This window comes from Nicotiana sylvestris, chromosome 12 (genome assembly GCF_000393655.2).
Source record: "Nicotiana sylvestris chromosome 12, ASM39365v2, whole genome shotgun sequence".
NCBI classification, from domain to species: domain Eukaryota; kingdom Viridiplantae; phylum Streptophyta; class Magnoliopsida; order Solanales; family Solanaceae; genus Nicotiana; species Nicotiana sylvestris.
Window position 1 is genome coordinate 156,687,303 of NC_091068.1, and position 16,205 is coordinate 156,703,507.

Below are 16,205 nucleotides of genomic sequence, written 5' to 3' on the forward strand. Positions count from 1 at the left end.
GAACTAGACTTGTAATCCTCCTTTATTAATTGCAGTGACATTCAAGTGAGAAGTGACACGTAGAAATGAAGTCTCACTGCATGGTATAGTAAGGCCCCCCATTGGATAATCGAATCTGTATTCCTCCTCTGCATGCCTCAACAAGTCTTGAAACAAAGGGTGCTTCAAACAAGAGATAGGAACCACAAATCGATGCTTATTATTATGGCTCTCTCCGACATAAACTGCCATGTGACCCCTGGGAACATCTGCTAATTTTGCTGAAGTGGTTGCAGTTGATCTTTGGTGGAGAAAAATGCTGTGTTTAGCATGATCAAAGATTGTCTTGAGATGAATCCTCATGTTGATGAACTTCTCTTCAAGTTTTAGCTGGTAAGAATGCAGCAAGTTATTGTATACAAGCTTTGAGTGATATGTAGTCTGAAGAGGCTTATGATTTCTGCAAATGAGTTCTCCATATATATAGGGATTGGTTGGAGGAGTTACTTATTTATTTTTAGTAGTAACCAAATAGCGTGGGACCAAAATTCACTCTCACAAAGCATCCCCAACTTGATGTTGTAAGATAGTAGAATTTTCTTTTGATTTGATAATACATATATTGCCTAGCACATAGTTTCCTGCTCAAAACCGCGTACCTCTATGTAGACTCAGTTGTTTCGTCGATTATTTGTTTTTCTTTTTGATAATAAAAATTTATGGTTTTTGCTACTCTTATCTTTTCAGATTTTAGATTGAAGATAGATTTAATCACGAGGCATGTTTGGGGCCTTTGTTGTTTAGTTGTAGTACTTGAATGCAACCATTTTCTCCCAGCTGCTTCTATATGAATAATATGAGGTTTTGATAGTTATCAAAAGGTTTTGAGAATACTTAGAAATCAACCATTTGAGTTAGTTGACTGCAATCCTAACCTTCCACGGCATTTTTAAGTAAATTGCACATTAGTGTCTTGGTCCTGGGACCAAGCATAGCTCACCGCGTAGAAATATTAAATTATATTGTTTTCATTTACAGTAAATGTAGTAAAAAGGCAGGATTTACAATGAGAAAGCAATATTGTTGCGGAAGCCAAATATATATAGTGTGAATAAGTCACAACTGCTATACCAAAAATTTATGACAGCCACCAAATAATAAATAAGACAATAAAGCAACAATAAAGGAACACCAGAATTTACGAGGTTCGGTTAATTTTGCCTACACCTCGGACACAACCAATATTTTATTCCACTCCAAAAATACAAGTGAAATAATACTAAAAAGAGAAAATACAAATGCCTTAAACAGATGAGAAGGCAAATGAGATGTGTGTTTAAATCCTAAACATTAAGCCTTCTTTTATAGGGGAAAAATCCCCCCAACTCTTCTTTTCCCACCTGTCACACCTCCTTTTTCGCCCGGCCCGCCTCAAAGGGGCGCGGAAGGGAGTTTTTTCCAATTAAAGGACAATCGAAACGGGATTTATTTATTTATTTCAGAGTCGCCACTTGGGAGATTTATGGTGTCCCAAGTCACCGGTTGAATCCCGAATCGAGGAAAAGAATGACTCTATTTAATAGTCTGCGCACCAGAAATCCGGATAAGGAATTCTGTTAACCCGGGAGAAGGTGTTAGGCATTCCCGAGTTCCGTGGTTCTAGCACGGTCGCTCAACTGTCATATTCGGCTTGATTATCTGATTTTATACAATTATGAACTTATGTGCAAACTTTAAACTCTTTACCACTTTTATTATTATTATTATTATTATTATTATTATTATTATTATTATTATTATTATTATTAAACTTTAAACTCTTTACCGCTTTTATTATTATTATTATTTTAACAGAGAATTACAACATTGTGAAAAACGTATCTCGAACCACGTCACATCAATGTACCCGTGGTTATTGACACATTTCAACTCCGTTGAGATTTGGATTTGGGTCACATAAATGTGCACCCGAATTTAAGAGTATAACATTATTAAAGATGCGCCTAAAGCGACTAGCGTATCATTATTTTGGGTAGGGCCGTGAAATTGACTAAACGACCCGTCCCTAAGTCTAAGTATTTTAAAACAAATAATTATTGAGGGCCCCACAATTTTGTATTTATTTTTGCGAAGCACGCCTCATTTGTTTTAAGGATATCCTAAAGTGACTATATTTCTATTAAATTCGTCTCTAAAATAAAAGAGAAAAAATCCTAATTAATTACATGCTTTAACTAAATTTAGCTACATGTTCACGATTAACCTAATGTTGACAATATTAAAACCTTCATAGCTAGTGAACTAATCAGTTTTGCCAAGCCGATTCACTAAAGACACCAACTTATGTTATTTTCCTCTTATTCCAATTATTAAACAGTTTGACAGTAATGAGCATGCTTAAATATATACTACCTAATAATCAAGCTAAAACAAAGTATTATTTAATACATCACTAGTCTAAATACAATTAGTCTTCAAAGCGACAGAAATTTACAGAATAATAATACATGAAATAGCCTAAATACAATTAGTAAAAGAAACAAAGAAAAAGCTAAATTAAAACTTCAAAGTTCCATTCTTCATATGTATTCATGGTTTCACATTTCAGCTTACAATATGCCAAAGTTACAGTTGTGTACCTGGTATTGTCAATACAAGAAGAAGAAGGTCAACAAAGTAGTATGTAACATAGCAACATACAGCAGCAGAAAGCCCAACACAGTAGCTTCAACAACTCAATCCAGAAATCCCAACAACACGGAGAAAACTAGTAAAAATGGAGAAGAAAAATAGTCCGGAAAATCTCTCTTTATTTTTTATTCCTAGCTTTGAACTCTCTATGGTGTTCTTTTACTCTCAATATTTCAGAAATTTGGTTCTATCTTTTTTATTCTTTCCAAAATGAATTCTGTCCCTGTATATTCAGTGTATTCATAGTGTATATCGAGTGTATACCGCTCTCTCCGCCCCCTCTTTTTTTCTTCTCTCTATCTAGTTTCTCCTCTTTTTTGAACCCTTTTCTTCCTAAATTTTCTCTTCTATTTATAGCAAAATTTTCGAAATTTTCAGATTTGTTTATTTTTATTTTTTTTATTTTTTAATTAAAAAAAATCCCACTTACAAATTGCTTTTATTTTTTTAGAAAAAGAAATCCCACCTTTATTTACTTTTATTTTTAAAATTCCAACTTTAATTACTTTTATCTTATTTAAAATCCCACTTTTTATTTTTTTAAAAGAGAATCTCACTTTATTTAACTTTTCTTTAAAAAACAAACCACTATCTTTTCTTTTTCTTTTAAAAATGCTACTTTCAATTACTTTAAATTTTTTAAATTTTCAGATACCTTTATATTTATTTTTTGATTCCAACCTTCTTTTACTTTTTAATTTTTAAAAAATTTCCACAAAACTTTTTATTTTTTTAAATTTTCTACATTCTTTTACTTTTTTTAAAAGAGAATTCCACCTATTTTTACTTTTATATTTTTTTATTCAATACTTCCCTTTTTATTAGTTTTTAAATCATTCCCGAAATTATTATTTTTAAAATAAATAATTTTTTTTGATTTTTTTTATATAAAAAAACAAAAGATGATAAAAAAAAATTAATAGCGATAATTCAGCTTTTAATTTTTTTTTTTGGTATTTTTATCCTATAATTAAAAGTGTAATAAAGCTAAAATAATAGTATGTTAAAACCCCCTAAAATATTTACATAAAAGAAGTGATAAAAATTAAATGTTGTAACAACTTTTGTTTTCCCACCGATGTGGGACAAACATTTTGCCAATTTCAACAAATCTCCACCTTGGCAAAATTCCACATCTTCAATTTTCTCTCAATAACAAATTTTGGTTGTGTCTTCATCTTCAATCTTCAGTGTTCAACAATGTTGATCAAATCCAAACAATGTTGAAACTTGACCGCAGTCACCACCTTTGTCAGCATATCAGCAGGATTCTCCGTAGTATGAATTTTCTTCACCGTGACTCCACCTTCTTCTATGATTTCTCGTACGAAATGATACCGAACATCAATGTGCTTCGTCCTTGCATGATAAACTTGGTTCTTCGCTAATTGAATAGCACTTTGACTATCACAAAAAATTGTGATACCTTTTTGTTCAACACCAAGCTCCTTTAGCAATCCTTGAAGCCAAATTGCCTCTTTCACAGCCTCTGTAATAGCCATGTACTCTGCCTCTGTTGTAGACAAAGCAACTGTTGACTGCAAAGTAGACTTCCAACTAACTGGTGCCTTTGCAAAAGTAAACACATAACCAGTAGTTGATCTTCGTTTGTCCAGATCACCCGCAAAATCTGAGTCACAATATCCAACTACAGACTGATTGTCTTCCTGCTCAAAAACTAACCCGACATCTACAGTATTATGAATATACCGTAGAATCCACTTCACAGCTTGCCAATGCTCCTTCCCTGGATTGTGCATATATCTGCTAATAACTCCAACAACTTGTGAAATGTCAGGCCTTGTGCAAACCATTGCATACATCAAGCTACCAACAACATTTGCGCATGGTACCTTTGACATATACTCTCGTTCAGCTTCATCCATTGGCGACATAGTAGCACTTAGCTTAAAATGGGAAGCAAGTGGAGTACTAACTGGCTTAGTCTTGTCATCTATGCCAAAACGTTGAAGTACTCTCTTCAAATATTCCTTTTGAGATAAACAGAGTTTCTTTGAACGTCTATCTCTAATTATCTCCATGCCAAGAATTTTCTTTGCCTCACCCAAATCCTTCATCTCGAACTCCTTCTTCAGTTGAATCTTCAACTTATCAATTTCTTCCGAATTCTTGGAAGCTATCAACATATCATCAACATATAGGAGAAGATATACAAAAGAACCATCTTTAAGCTTGTGCAAATACACACAATGATCGTATTTGCTTCTCTTGTACCCTTGCCGCAACATAAACTCGTCAAATCGCTTGTACCATTGTCTAGAAGATTGTTTCAATCCGTACAACGATTTTTCAAGTTTGCACACCATATTTTCTTTTCCAGCAACTTTGAATCCTTCTGGCTGAGTCATGTAGATTTCCTCCTCCAAGTTTCCATGTAAAAATGCAGTTTTTACATCCATCTGAACTAGTTCCAAATCCAATTGTGCTACCAAAGCCAACATAATTCTAATGGAGGAATGTTTTACAACTGGAGAAAACACTTCATTGTAATCAATTCCCTCCTTTTGAGCATATCCTTTGGCCACCAATCTTGCTTTGTAGCGAACATCTACTTGGTTAGGAAATCCTTCTTTCTTTGCAAATACCCATTTGCACCCAATTGCTTTCTTTCCCTTCGGGAGATTGGCCAATCTCCATGTATGATTCTGATGAAGGGACTGTATTTCATCATTCATGGCAATCCTCCACTTATCTTCTTCTGAACTTTGGACAGCGTCTTTATAAGTAGTAGGAACATCATCAGCTACAATTGAGGTTGCACAAGCAACCGTCTCTATGAGACGAACAGGTTTCGTTATTGTTCTTTTTGGCCTGCTGGTTGCTATTGATTCAAGTTGTTGTTGAGGTTCCTGAGTTGGAATCTCCTCTACTGGCTCTCCTTCCAGAGGGTAATCTTCATTTGTTTCCTCCTCTGCTTCTTGTGTAGGAAAAATAAATTTTCCCTCAAACTCCACCTGCTTAGAAGCACCTTCATTTTGTTTGGTATCTTCTGTTACCTTATTTACCATAGCAGATTCATCAAAGGTAACATCCCTGCTGAATATTACTTTCTTTGTCATAGGACACCATAAGCGATATCCTTTGACTCCAGAAGTAATTCCCATAAAAATAGCCTTCTTTGCCCTTGGATCCAATTTTGACTCTGTCACATGATAATATGCAGTTGAGCCAAACACGTGCAAAGAGTCATAATCTACAGCAGGCTTTCCATACCATTTTTCAAATGGTGTCTTGCCATCAATAGCAGCAGATGGTAAGCGATTAATGAGGTGGCATGCATATGTAACTGCCTCAGCCCAAAATTCTTTGCCCAAGCCAGCATTGGACAACATACACCGTACCTTTTCCAGCAAGGTCCGGTTCATACGTTCTACCACTCCATTCTGTTGTGGTGTATGTCTGACAGTGAAGTGTCGGACGATGCCATCATTTTGACAGACCTTATTGAAATGATCATTTTTGTATTCACCTCCATTGTCTGTGCGAATACACTTGATCCTCTTGCCTGTTTGATTCTCCACCATCGTCTTCCATTTGAGAAAAATTCCCAACACTTCATCTTTGCTCTTCATTGTATACACCCATACTCTTCGGGAAAAATCATCAACAAAGGTTACAAAATAGTGCTTCCCACCCAATGAAGGTGTTTTGGAAGGACCCCAAACATCAGAGTGTACATAATCCAAAATGCCTTTAGTATTATGGATCGCTGTACCAAATTTAACCCTTGTCTGTTTCCCTTTAACACAATGCTCACAAAACTCCAAGTTGCAAGCCTTGACTCCTTTTAACAATCCTTGATCTGATAGAGTTTTCAAGGATTTTCCTCCAGCATGTCCCAAGCGCATGTGCCATAGCTTGGTTGCTTCTGCCTCTTTGTCGTCACTGGATGTCACTGTCGCTGTCCCAATAACTGTACTGCCACGATAGCGGTACATATTATTATTCTTCCGATTAGCCTTCATTACCACTAGTGCACCGGAGCATACTCTCATCACTCCATTTTCTGCAATGATTTTGAACCCTTTTGATTCTAGGGCTCCCACAGAGATGAGATTCTTCTTCAAATCCGGTACATATCGAACATCTGTTAATGTTCTGATCATTCCATCATGGTTCCTTAATCGTATTGAACCAATGCCATATGAGGTAAGAGGGCTGTTATCCGCTGTGTGGATGACTCCATATTCTCCTTCTTGAAATTCCACGAACCAGTCCCTGTTGGGACACATATGATAGCTACAAGCCGAGTCCATCAACCATATGTCTGATGATGTTGATGACTCTGTTGTAACTAATGAGAAGTCTGAATCATCACAATCAGCTACATTTGAATCCATAATGGCCTTTCCATTGTTATGTTTGGCCTTATTCTTCAACTTCGGACAGTCTTTCTTCCAGTGCCCTTTTTCTCGACAAAAGGCACATTCATCTTTGCTGGGTCTGGATCTTGACTTGGATCTTCCCTTCTTTGTCCTCGTTTGATTTTGAGGACGACCCCTCACAAACAGTGCTTCTCCTTCTCCGCCCTTCTGTTTTTCTCGCTTTCTTTGTTCATAGCTGTACAAAGCCAAACAAACTTCTCTGAGAGAAACTTCGTCATTTCCATGGAGTAGAGTAGTTTCAAGGTACTCGTACTCATCAGGAAGTGACACCAACAACATCAAGGCCAAGTCACCATCATCATAAGTTGTATCCATATTTTGCAAATCTGTGACCAACTTATTGAAACTGGTGATATGTTCATTCATCGTGGTACCAGGAACATAGGTGAAGTGAAACAGTCTCTTCTTCATGTACAATTTATTTTGACTGTTTTTCTTCAAAAATTTATCCTCCAGTGCTTTCCATAATTTACTTGCAGAAGTTTCCTTTGTGTATGGATATTTCTGCTCTCTAGCAAGGTAGGATCGAATGGTACCGCAAGCAACACGGTTGATAATTCTCCAATCTTCTTCTCCAATAACATCTGGTTTCTTTTCTTCAATGGCCAGATCTAGCCCTTGTTGAAAAAGGACATCTAGAACCTCGCCTTGCCACATCCCAAAATGTCCGGACCCGTCAAATATTTCGACCGCAAATTTCGCATTTGACACAATTCTTGTCATAAGCGAAGATGCCAATGATGACGTATTGTTGACACTTGATGTAGATTCTTCTTGTTTATTGTCTCCCATCTTTGACACAAATATTATTTAATAGCTGACGACACAAATCAAGATTATTTCCTTTCTGGTGTGGAAGATCAGACTAAGCTGCAACCACAGAGCATACTCAGACAGAACCTTGACTCAGTTACCAAGATAAATCTTTTCTGATGTGGAAGATCAGACTATGCTGCAACCACAGAGCATACTTAGACAGTACCTTGGCTCTGATACCAATTGTTGCGGAAGCCAAATGTATATAGTGTGAATAAGTCACAACTACTATACCAAAAATTATGACAGCCACCAAATAATAAATAAGACAATAAAACAACAATAAAGGAAACACCAGAATTTACGAGGTTCGGCTAATTTTGCCTACTCCTCGGACACAACCAATATTTTATTCCACTCCAAAAATACAAGTGAAATAATACTAAAGAGAGAAGATACAAATGCCTTAAACAGATGAGAAGGCAAATGAGAGGTGTGTTTAAATCCTAAACATTAAACCTTCTTTTATAGGGGGAAAATCCCCCCAACTCTTCTTTTCCCACTGATATGGGACAAACATTTCTGCCAAACTTAACAAGTATACTTAGTAGCATGGTTAATAAATTCCTGGTAGAGAAGGAGCTTAAAAGTTGGAAAAGGTGGTACAGAATGATATCTATTGTTTCCAAAATAAAGAAAAGAAATAATTCCACTTTAGGTTCATTTTTGTTAACTTGATTGTAGCTGAGTTACCACATTTGAAATGTAATAAGTTCATTTCTAAGTGGCTTGAGGTCACTGCTGTCGAGTTGGCTTTCCATTCGCCTGTTAACTATATGCAGGCTATCTATGTATTTAGCTTCAGAACTGCAAATCACTGCTCTATCTTCCTCATTCTGCACTTGTACCAAAATAATGCTTCAGAATACATTGGTGATGAAGCTAGCAGTGACTCTTGGCTTATTTTACAACACCACTCGCACAAAGTTTTCTATTTCAGGCACTGTGGGATATCTCTTTTTTGGCCCTCAATGATTCAATCAAGATTGGTTCATTTCTTGCTGTCACAATGAATAATTTGTTGCTCATCCTGAAATATCTGTCCTACCAATTTGCGCTTATCCTTTTTGACAGTTCTTCTCAAAAGCACATGTCCTATAGGTACAGGTACATGTGATTCTGAGGTCATTATAAATTATCCGAACCACTATTTTTATGCAGGTTGCTATATGCATCCAATATTCAATCATTGATTCTGATATATCAAAAACTATTAATTTGATTACAATTTTAAGCCTATATTAAGTATCTTAAAATTCTTTGATGCTAATATTAATACAAGGATATCCTTGGGTGCTGGTTTTTCGACTAGGTTTATTCTAACTGAAATTCTTTATTAACTGTGGTTTCTTTTTACATTTACTTCTTCGATTACTAAAACTCTTTATGCAAGTAATTCAAGCAAATGGTGCTTGATCTGGTTGTTCTATTAAATTCTGTATTTTTCGCCATCTTTTCCCTGTGTAGCATGTGACAAGAAGAACATTTTTTACTCTAAGAAGTATATCATCAATCTATTATCTCCCTCTGACTTCTAATAGTAGCTTTTCCTGGAGAGCAGAGAAGATCTTAAGTTCTAATTCAGTTACAACACTAAATGTGAGCGCATCCGCTCCATTTTTAGGGGACAGGTTTACCCAACACTTGTGCTTGTGGATATAACAGATTTCCCAGTGGATTAGTCGAGGTGTACACAAGAAGTCTAGGCACCACGGTTGTAATAAAAATGATATACCATTATTTCACAGATATAGAATTTGGCTATCCATTTCCTAAAGACAACAGATAATGGTAAAGATTTCATTTATGTGCTTTGCTTGAAGGCTTTTTACATAAGTTTACATCTCTTGCCTAGTAAGATGAAAAAAACTAAAACTAAAAAGTCTAAGCTAGCTCTAATCTGAAGCTCATAATGCTACTTCATGGTTCTTCATTTCATTGGTTCAATCGATAAGTTACATAAACAAAGGCATCCTCATTGCAAGGAATTGTTAGACCACCCATTGGATGATGAAATCCAAACTCTTCTTCTGCTTTCCGTAACAAGTTCTGGAACGAAGGATGATCGAGGTATGTTATAGGCACCATATACCTTTTCTTCTCTCTCTCACCTACATAAACCACAAAATGTCCTTTCGGAACATCTGTATGACTCCTTGTTAGAAGAGACTGCAGTTTGTAGATTTGCTTGGCACCGGAAGTCATTGGTAACAAACGAAATCCCATGACTTCTCTTCAACTTTAAGAAGTAAAGAGTATTACAAGAAATTGAAAGCAAGCTTTAAGTGATATGTGTTGTAGAAAAAGAAGCTTATGCTTTTCTGAATATGAGTTCTCTTATTTATATATAGTGATTGGTCGGAGGAGTTATTTGATCTATTAGTAGTATCCCAACAGCGTGGGACCGAAAATCGCTCTAACAAAGCATGACAGTGGACTCAATTGCTTTACATTATTGTAGCAGAAAGCTCTGTTTGCTCCCCCAGTTGCAGCTGCACAATAGAAGAACTTTCTTTCTTTTGATCTGACAATAAATTTATGGCATAGCACATAGTTTTCCGACTCAAAACCGCATACTTCTATGTAGACGGTTTTTCCTTTGTACTATTCTTTTTCTATTTGATCATTTATTGTTTTTGCTACTCTTATCTTTTCGGTCTTCAGACTGATGATACGCGTACTCATGAGGCATATGCCTTTGTTGTTTGGTTGCTGCTTCTCTAACTTCTATTGTGACAAATTGATGGAAATGGCAGTGGCTCTAGCCTTTTTTTTTAAAATTATTACGTAGGGGGTAGCGGAAGGGAAAATGGAGAGGGGATTACAAGGTGGAGAATCGAACTCTCACCAACAAGGTGAAAATTCAGGTAACTAGCCAATTGAGCTACTAAGATTCCCCGCAGTGGTTCTAGGCATTTTTACAGTTCCAATCTTCCCCATTTTTCTATTTAAAAGTTGGACACTGAAATATCCTCCCCCTCCCCCCCCCCCCCAATATATACAATTCAATCAAGATTGGTTCATTTCCTGCTGTCAAAATGAATAAGTAGTTTCTCATCCTGACATATCTGCACTACCAGTTTGGATATGTCCTATTCTACGTCTTTTCTGAAGATCTTTGACATGTCCTATAGGTACAACTACATGTGATTATGATGTCAGTTTGAATTATCCGGATACTATTTTAGTGCAGGTTGTTATATGCATTCAATATGCAATCATTGATAACAAGTTGTTAACTGTCTACATATGACTACCAAGACATGTTATTCATCCCTTAATCTTGTATTTAGTGATAAAGATTTCCTTTGTACTAAATATGTACTAAACGGTTTTGCTTCGGCTTGTCTTAAGATACAACATCATATTTTTATGCCTTAAATGTGCTGTATGAGGTTGAGCCGGTTTACAATAACAACAATATAACGACCCAGTAAAATCCCATAAGTGGGGTCTGGGGAGGGTAGTGTATACGCAAACCTTACCTCTACCCCGAGGGGTAGAGAGGTTGTTTCCGATAGACCATCGGCTCAAGAAGACGAAAAAAGACAATATATCAGTACCAACAACAACAACCCAGCAAAATCCCACTACTGGGTCTGAGGAGGGTAGTGTGTACGCAGACCTTACCCCTACCCCGAAGGAGTAGAAAGGCTGTTTCCGAAAGACCTTCGGCTCAAGAAAACAAAAAGACAAAAAGGAGACAATATTGGTATCAACAAAGAAATCGTATGAAATTATAATTATTTTTATAATAATGTAATTAAATATTATTCTTAATTCAAAACTCATTTTAGTTGGCTATCTAAAAATATAAAAAATTCTTTAGCTAGTGAATTTTTTTTACTCCATTTTGATATTTAACATTAATCATGTTAAATATCTGAGTTATTTGAATTATATGTAAATAACCTTAACATTTAAATCTTCTAAACAATTAGATAATCGTCAGATATTAATTAAGAAATAATACATGAAAAAAAACTAACATTTTCTTAATTCTCGTAGTGATAGTTTTATTTTTGCACTATTCTCATAGGTGTCATTGGAACCTAAAAATAGCCACAAAGTAAAATAATAACTCATATTTATGGCAAAGCACAAAGGTTGACACGATATAAACGATTCTTTGATTACGGCGTGACTCTTATATTACAACTTGAACTCTTATTTGGTATAATTTTATCTTTCAAAAAATATTTCTCTTTTGAAATTTCAATTTCTAAAACATATTATATATATATATATATATATATATATATAATGATTATCTTTATAATGATGCAAGTGAAGATATTATCCTTAATTTAAAATTTACTTTAATCAGCTATCTAAAAATTTAAATGATTCTTTGGCCGGATTTATTTCAGTATGACTCCACTTTAAGCAATTGTATGCAAAAGTTTTGTTATTTGTTTGATGTCCATTTATGCAAATTGACTCTTCAAACAAATATCATTCAAGAAGAAAAAGAGACAACTTTTTTTTTTTAATACTGATTTTGTGATGTTTCTTTCTCCAGCATGTATGTTTACTTTATTATATACTATGTAAGTAAACTTTTATTTGGTTTTGTAAACTCTTTTCTGTTATTTAGATAAACATAGACGTGTACCCTATATATTATATTTATTTTAAAAGAATTTGTTTTATTCAAATCTAGCTACAGTGTTTCAAAGAACTATACTTATAGGATTTTAAATGTGAAAGAGTTTTATATTTATATGGAGTGGTTTTTTTTTTTGCTAGAGGCGAAATAGTATTTAAATAATTATAAAAAATAACAAAAATTTATCATTAACCGAATTAAGTATGATAACATGATAAAAAAAGATAAATTTTATTTTTAATTAAATTCGAATTTTAGAACTTTATCTATAAATTCAGAATTATCTTATATATATATATATATATTTAATTAAAATAGTCAAATATAGAATAAAGTTACCATATACTATTGACATTTATTAGTTTGCCACTTGGCTTAACCATAATGTCATTTATATATGGTAACTTTCTTGCTTTAATATATATATAGATTTGGCATTGTGAAATAGTATCTATTTTTATCCCCCATTATAATTCAATTAAGACTGGTTTATTTTGCTGCTGTCAAAATAAATAATTAGTAGCTTATCCTGACATATCTGCCCTACCAGTTTGGATGTTTCCTTTTCTGCATTTCTTCTGAAGAGCACTTGTCCTATAGGTACAAACTACCTGTGATTAGGAGGCCATTTTAATTCATCCGGGTACTGTTTTGGTGCAGGTTGTTATATTCATCCAATATCCAATCATTGATACAAGTTTGTCTTTCTGTAGATATTTAGTTAACTGTCCATATTTGACTTTAAAGATATCTTATTCGTGAATTTAATCTTGCATAAAGTGATAAGATTTGCTTTGTACTAAATGTAATACACGGATTTTCTTTGGCTTGTATTAAAATACAGCACCAGATTTTGATGCTGTATGAGATTGAGCTTGTTTAGCTTTTACTGATGTTTCCCTAGTTTCTCTATTTACTGACAGATCACTGTCAATCAAGATCTTTTACAGAAATTAAATAATCATCTTAGCTTAACTTCTAGTTGGCATGTGAAATGCTTATGAGGAAGCGCAGAGGATGGAGATCGGTTGCTAGTGGAGAAGAATAAATGATCATTTTGTCCCTAACTTGGAGATCCTAAATAAAGGCTTAGTCCAGGTGTACATGAGATGACTCAAAATCGTCATAATAAAGAAAAGAATACTGTCAACCACCAGCAGCTGTTGTTATTGTCAGAGTGCGGAACCAAAATATGGTTTATTTTTACTAAAAATACTCAAATAAGTGTAAAAAAAAAAAGTCACCAAAGTATATATAACGCCACTAATAGTGGCGCTATACAGTAACGTTAACTGTACCGTTACTGTATAGCGCCACTATTAGTGGCGTTATACTGACAAACTTACATAGCGCCATTAATAGTGGCGCTATATGCCTTATACCTGACCCCACCAATAATGTCTGGGTTCAATAATTTAAATGCGTATAAAGCCACTTTTTGTGGCGCTATATACAAAAAAAAAAATAACCCGGCTAGCCATTTTCTATATAAACATCGTAGAATCGCCTCAACTTCATTCAAATTTTTTTTTAACTCTTGTTGGTTTCTGTTGTTGTTAAATTCTCCAGCATTTTTTCATTATGTCTGAAGAACGTATAATAAGAGTATCATTATATTGGGGGGGGGGTGAGGTTGTGATGGAGAATAACTCTGTGGGCTACAGTTTACCTGCTAAGTGTAATGTTAAATTGCCACTTTCAATGGAGTACGAAACATTGATATCGTTGTTATGCAAAAAAATGAGTGTGAGAAAACGTTCAGTGATACTCAAAGTAACCGGAAGATATCCGTATTCCGTTACGCCGCAAGGGGTTGCTTTTTACTCAGAGTTTAACATCGACGATGATGACACTTTGAGTGATTTCTTGAGGACTCCGGACGAATGCCGGGAATTTCTTGTAATCACAATGTTGGAGATGTACGTGAAGGTCGAAGACGTTCCAAAAAATGAGGTTGTGCGTAGTAGAGATAACCCCCAGTCATCGGGTGGTTATTCTGGATCAGTTTTTGCCGGACATGTTCCAGATGAAAGAATTTTTCTTGATTTAAATTTATCACCGTCGGCGAATGAGCAACGAGAAAATAATTTATACCCTGCTTTCCATAATTCACAAGAAGAGTGGTAACCTTCAATTTTCATTTGTGTTAATTATGTATATTTTTGCGTATTGAATAAATTTTAACGCTCATTTATTTAATAGGGGGTACCGGCCGGATATGAATTTTATAAGTGACCCATCCGGTAGTCATCACCTAACTGAAAACGTCCATCATGGAATGTCATCACATTACAACTTGTAAGTGAAAAGTTACAGCCATATATAAAGCATTTATTAATTTAGCAGCTTATATTTTTGTTGAAATGTGCAGTGAAAACGAGCAAGTTGAACTACCCGTACTCACTCAATTGCCCGAAAACGACGTATTACATCAGGATCTGGCAGATGAACAGAGTTAGGAAGAGAACAACGATTACGATAACAATGCCGATGAATCGGGAGACGAGACACCATTTGCTCGTGAGGATGGTGATGAAGAGGACGAGGAGGAAGGACCGGATTTGAAGAGAGCCCCCATAGACGAAAAGTGAACGAGTCTGAAGTGCCGTTTCATTCAAGGGAGATTCCTTATATTGATAACTTGCCAGCCGTGCCAGATGTGGAAGCTCTCACAAGGGATTTTGATGAAATCCGGACAGCAATGTGGGATGAGTCTAGACCAACGGTGCTTGCAAAGGGGATGCTTTTTCCTGATAAAGCACGCGTAAGCAGGGCTTGTAAAATGCACAATGTTAAAGAGTGTCGTGAGATGCAGGTATCGGAGTCAAGTCCGACGGTATACAAGGCTATTTGCCGCAGGTGGTTTTGGCCATGTAATTGGATGTTGCGTGCGTCGAAGAAGAAAACAGGTATGTGGAAAGTGGGTAAATACATTCCCACCCACACATGCGAAATGGACACTTTCAACGGGAATCACTTCAACTTGGATATTGACTTGATATCTCTTGTACTTATTCCGCACATCGAAGCGTCCATAAGGTATAAAATCAAAGAGTGCATTACAGCAGTCTACCAGGAATATGGCCACACAATTACTAAAAGAAAGGCATATCTTGGGCGCAAAAGAGCGTTTGAAATAGTCTATGGTAACTGGGATAAGTCATTTGCAGATCTGCCTAGCTACATGGCTGCACTGCAGCACTTTAACCCCGGAACAGTTATTGAATGGAAGCTTGAGCGGAGTCCGGGTAAACCAGAATATATATTCAATTACGTGTTTTGGGCGTTTAAGCCAGCAATTGATGGTTTTCCGTATTGCTGGCCCGTAATATCCATAGACGGAACTCATGTCTATGGAAAGTACGATATCAAGCTATTGATAGCCGTGGCTGTGGATGCAAATGGACAGATATTTCCTCTAGCCTTTGCTATTTGTGCAAATGAAAGCACAGAGACGTGGACAATGTTTTTGAACCACTTGAAAGAGCACGTTGTCAAACATCGTTCAGGTATTTGTCTAATATCTGATCGGCACGGGGGTATATTAAGTTCTGTGGAGAACCTTCCTGCCTGGCAAGAACCTTATGCATACCACCGTTACTGTGTGAGGCACTTTAAGGCCAATTTCAAGAAGGCACATCCCAAAAAAGATCTACATGATTTGATGTGGATGGCAGCAACAGACCACCAACAACATAAATTCC

The 16,205-nt window shown here is 35.6% G+C and overlaps 1 protein-coding gene across 1 annotated transcript; it reads right to left on the minus strand.

The window, feature by feature from the left end:
* Positions 1 to 3: 3 nt before the first annotated feature.
* On the minus strand, positions 4 to 10,097 carry LOC104224349 (uncharacterized). Its single transcript, XM_070164724.1, has 2 exons — positions 9,852 to 10,097; positions 4 to 369 (listed from the first exon to the last, which is right to left on the minus strand). Exons 1-2 carry the CDS (start codon positions 10,095 to 10,097, stop codon positions 4 to 6), a joined length of 612 nt encoding a protein of 203 aa, XP_070020825.1.
* Positions 10,098 to 16,205: the final 6,108 nt, after the last annotated feature.

What these genes read in the sequence shown, in the direction of transcription:
- LOC104224349 (XM_070164724.1), bottom strand. Translation starts at nt 10,097, where the DNA reads ATGACTTCCGGTGCCAAGCAAATCTACAAACTGCAGTCTCTTCTAACA. An exon ending in ATGAGGATGCCTTTGTTTAT is followed by an intron (nt 370 to 9,851) that starts GTAACTTATCGA and finishes CATTCTTACCAG; the next exon opens with CTAAAACTTGAAGAGAAGTT.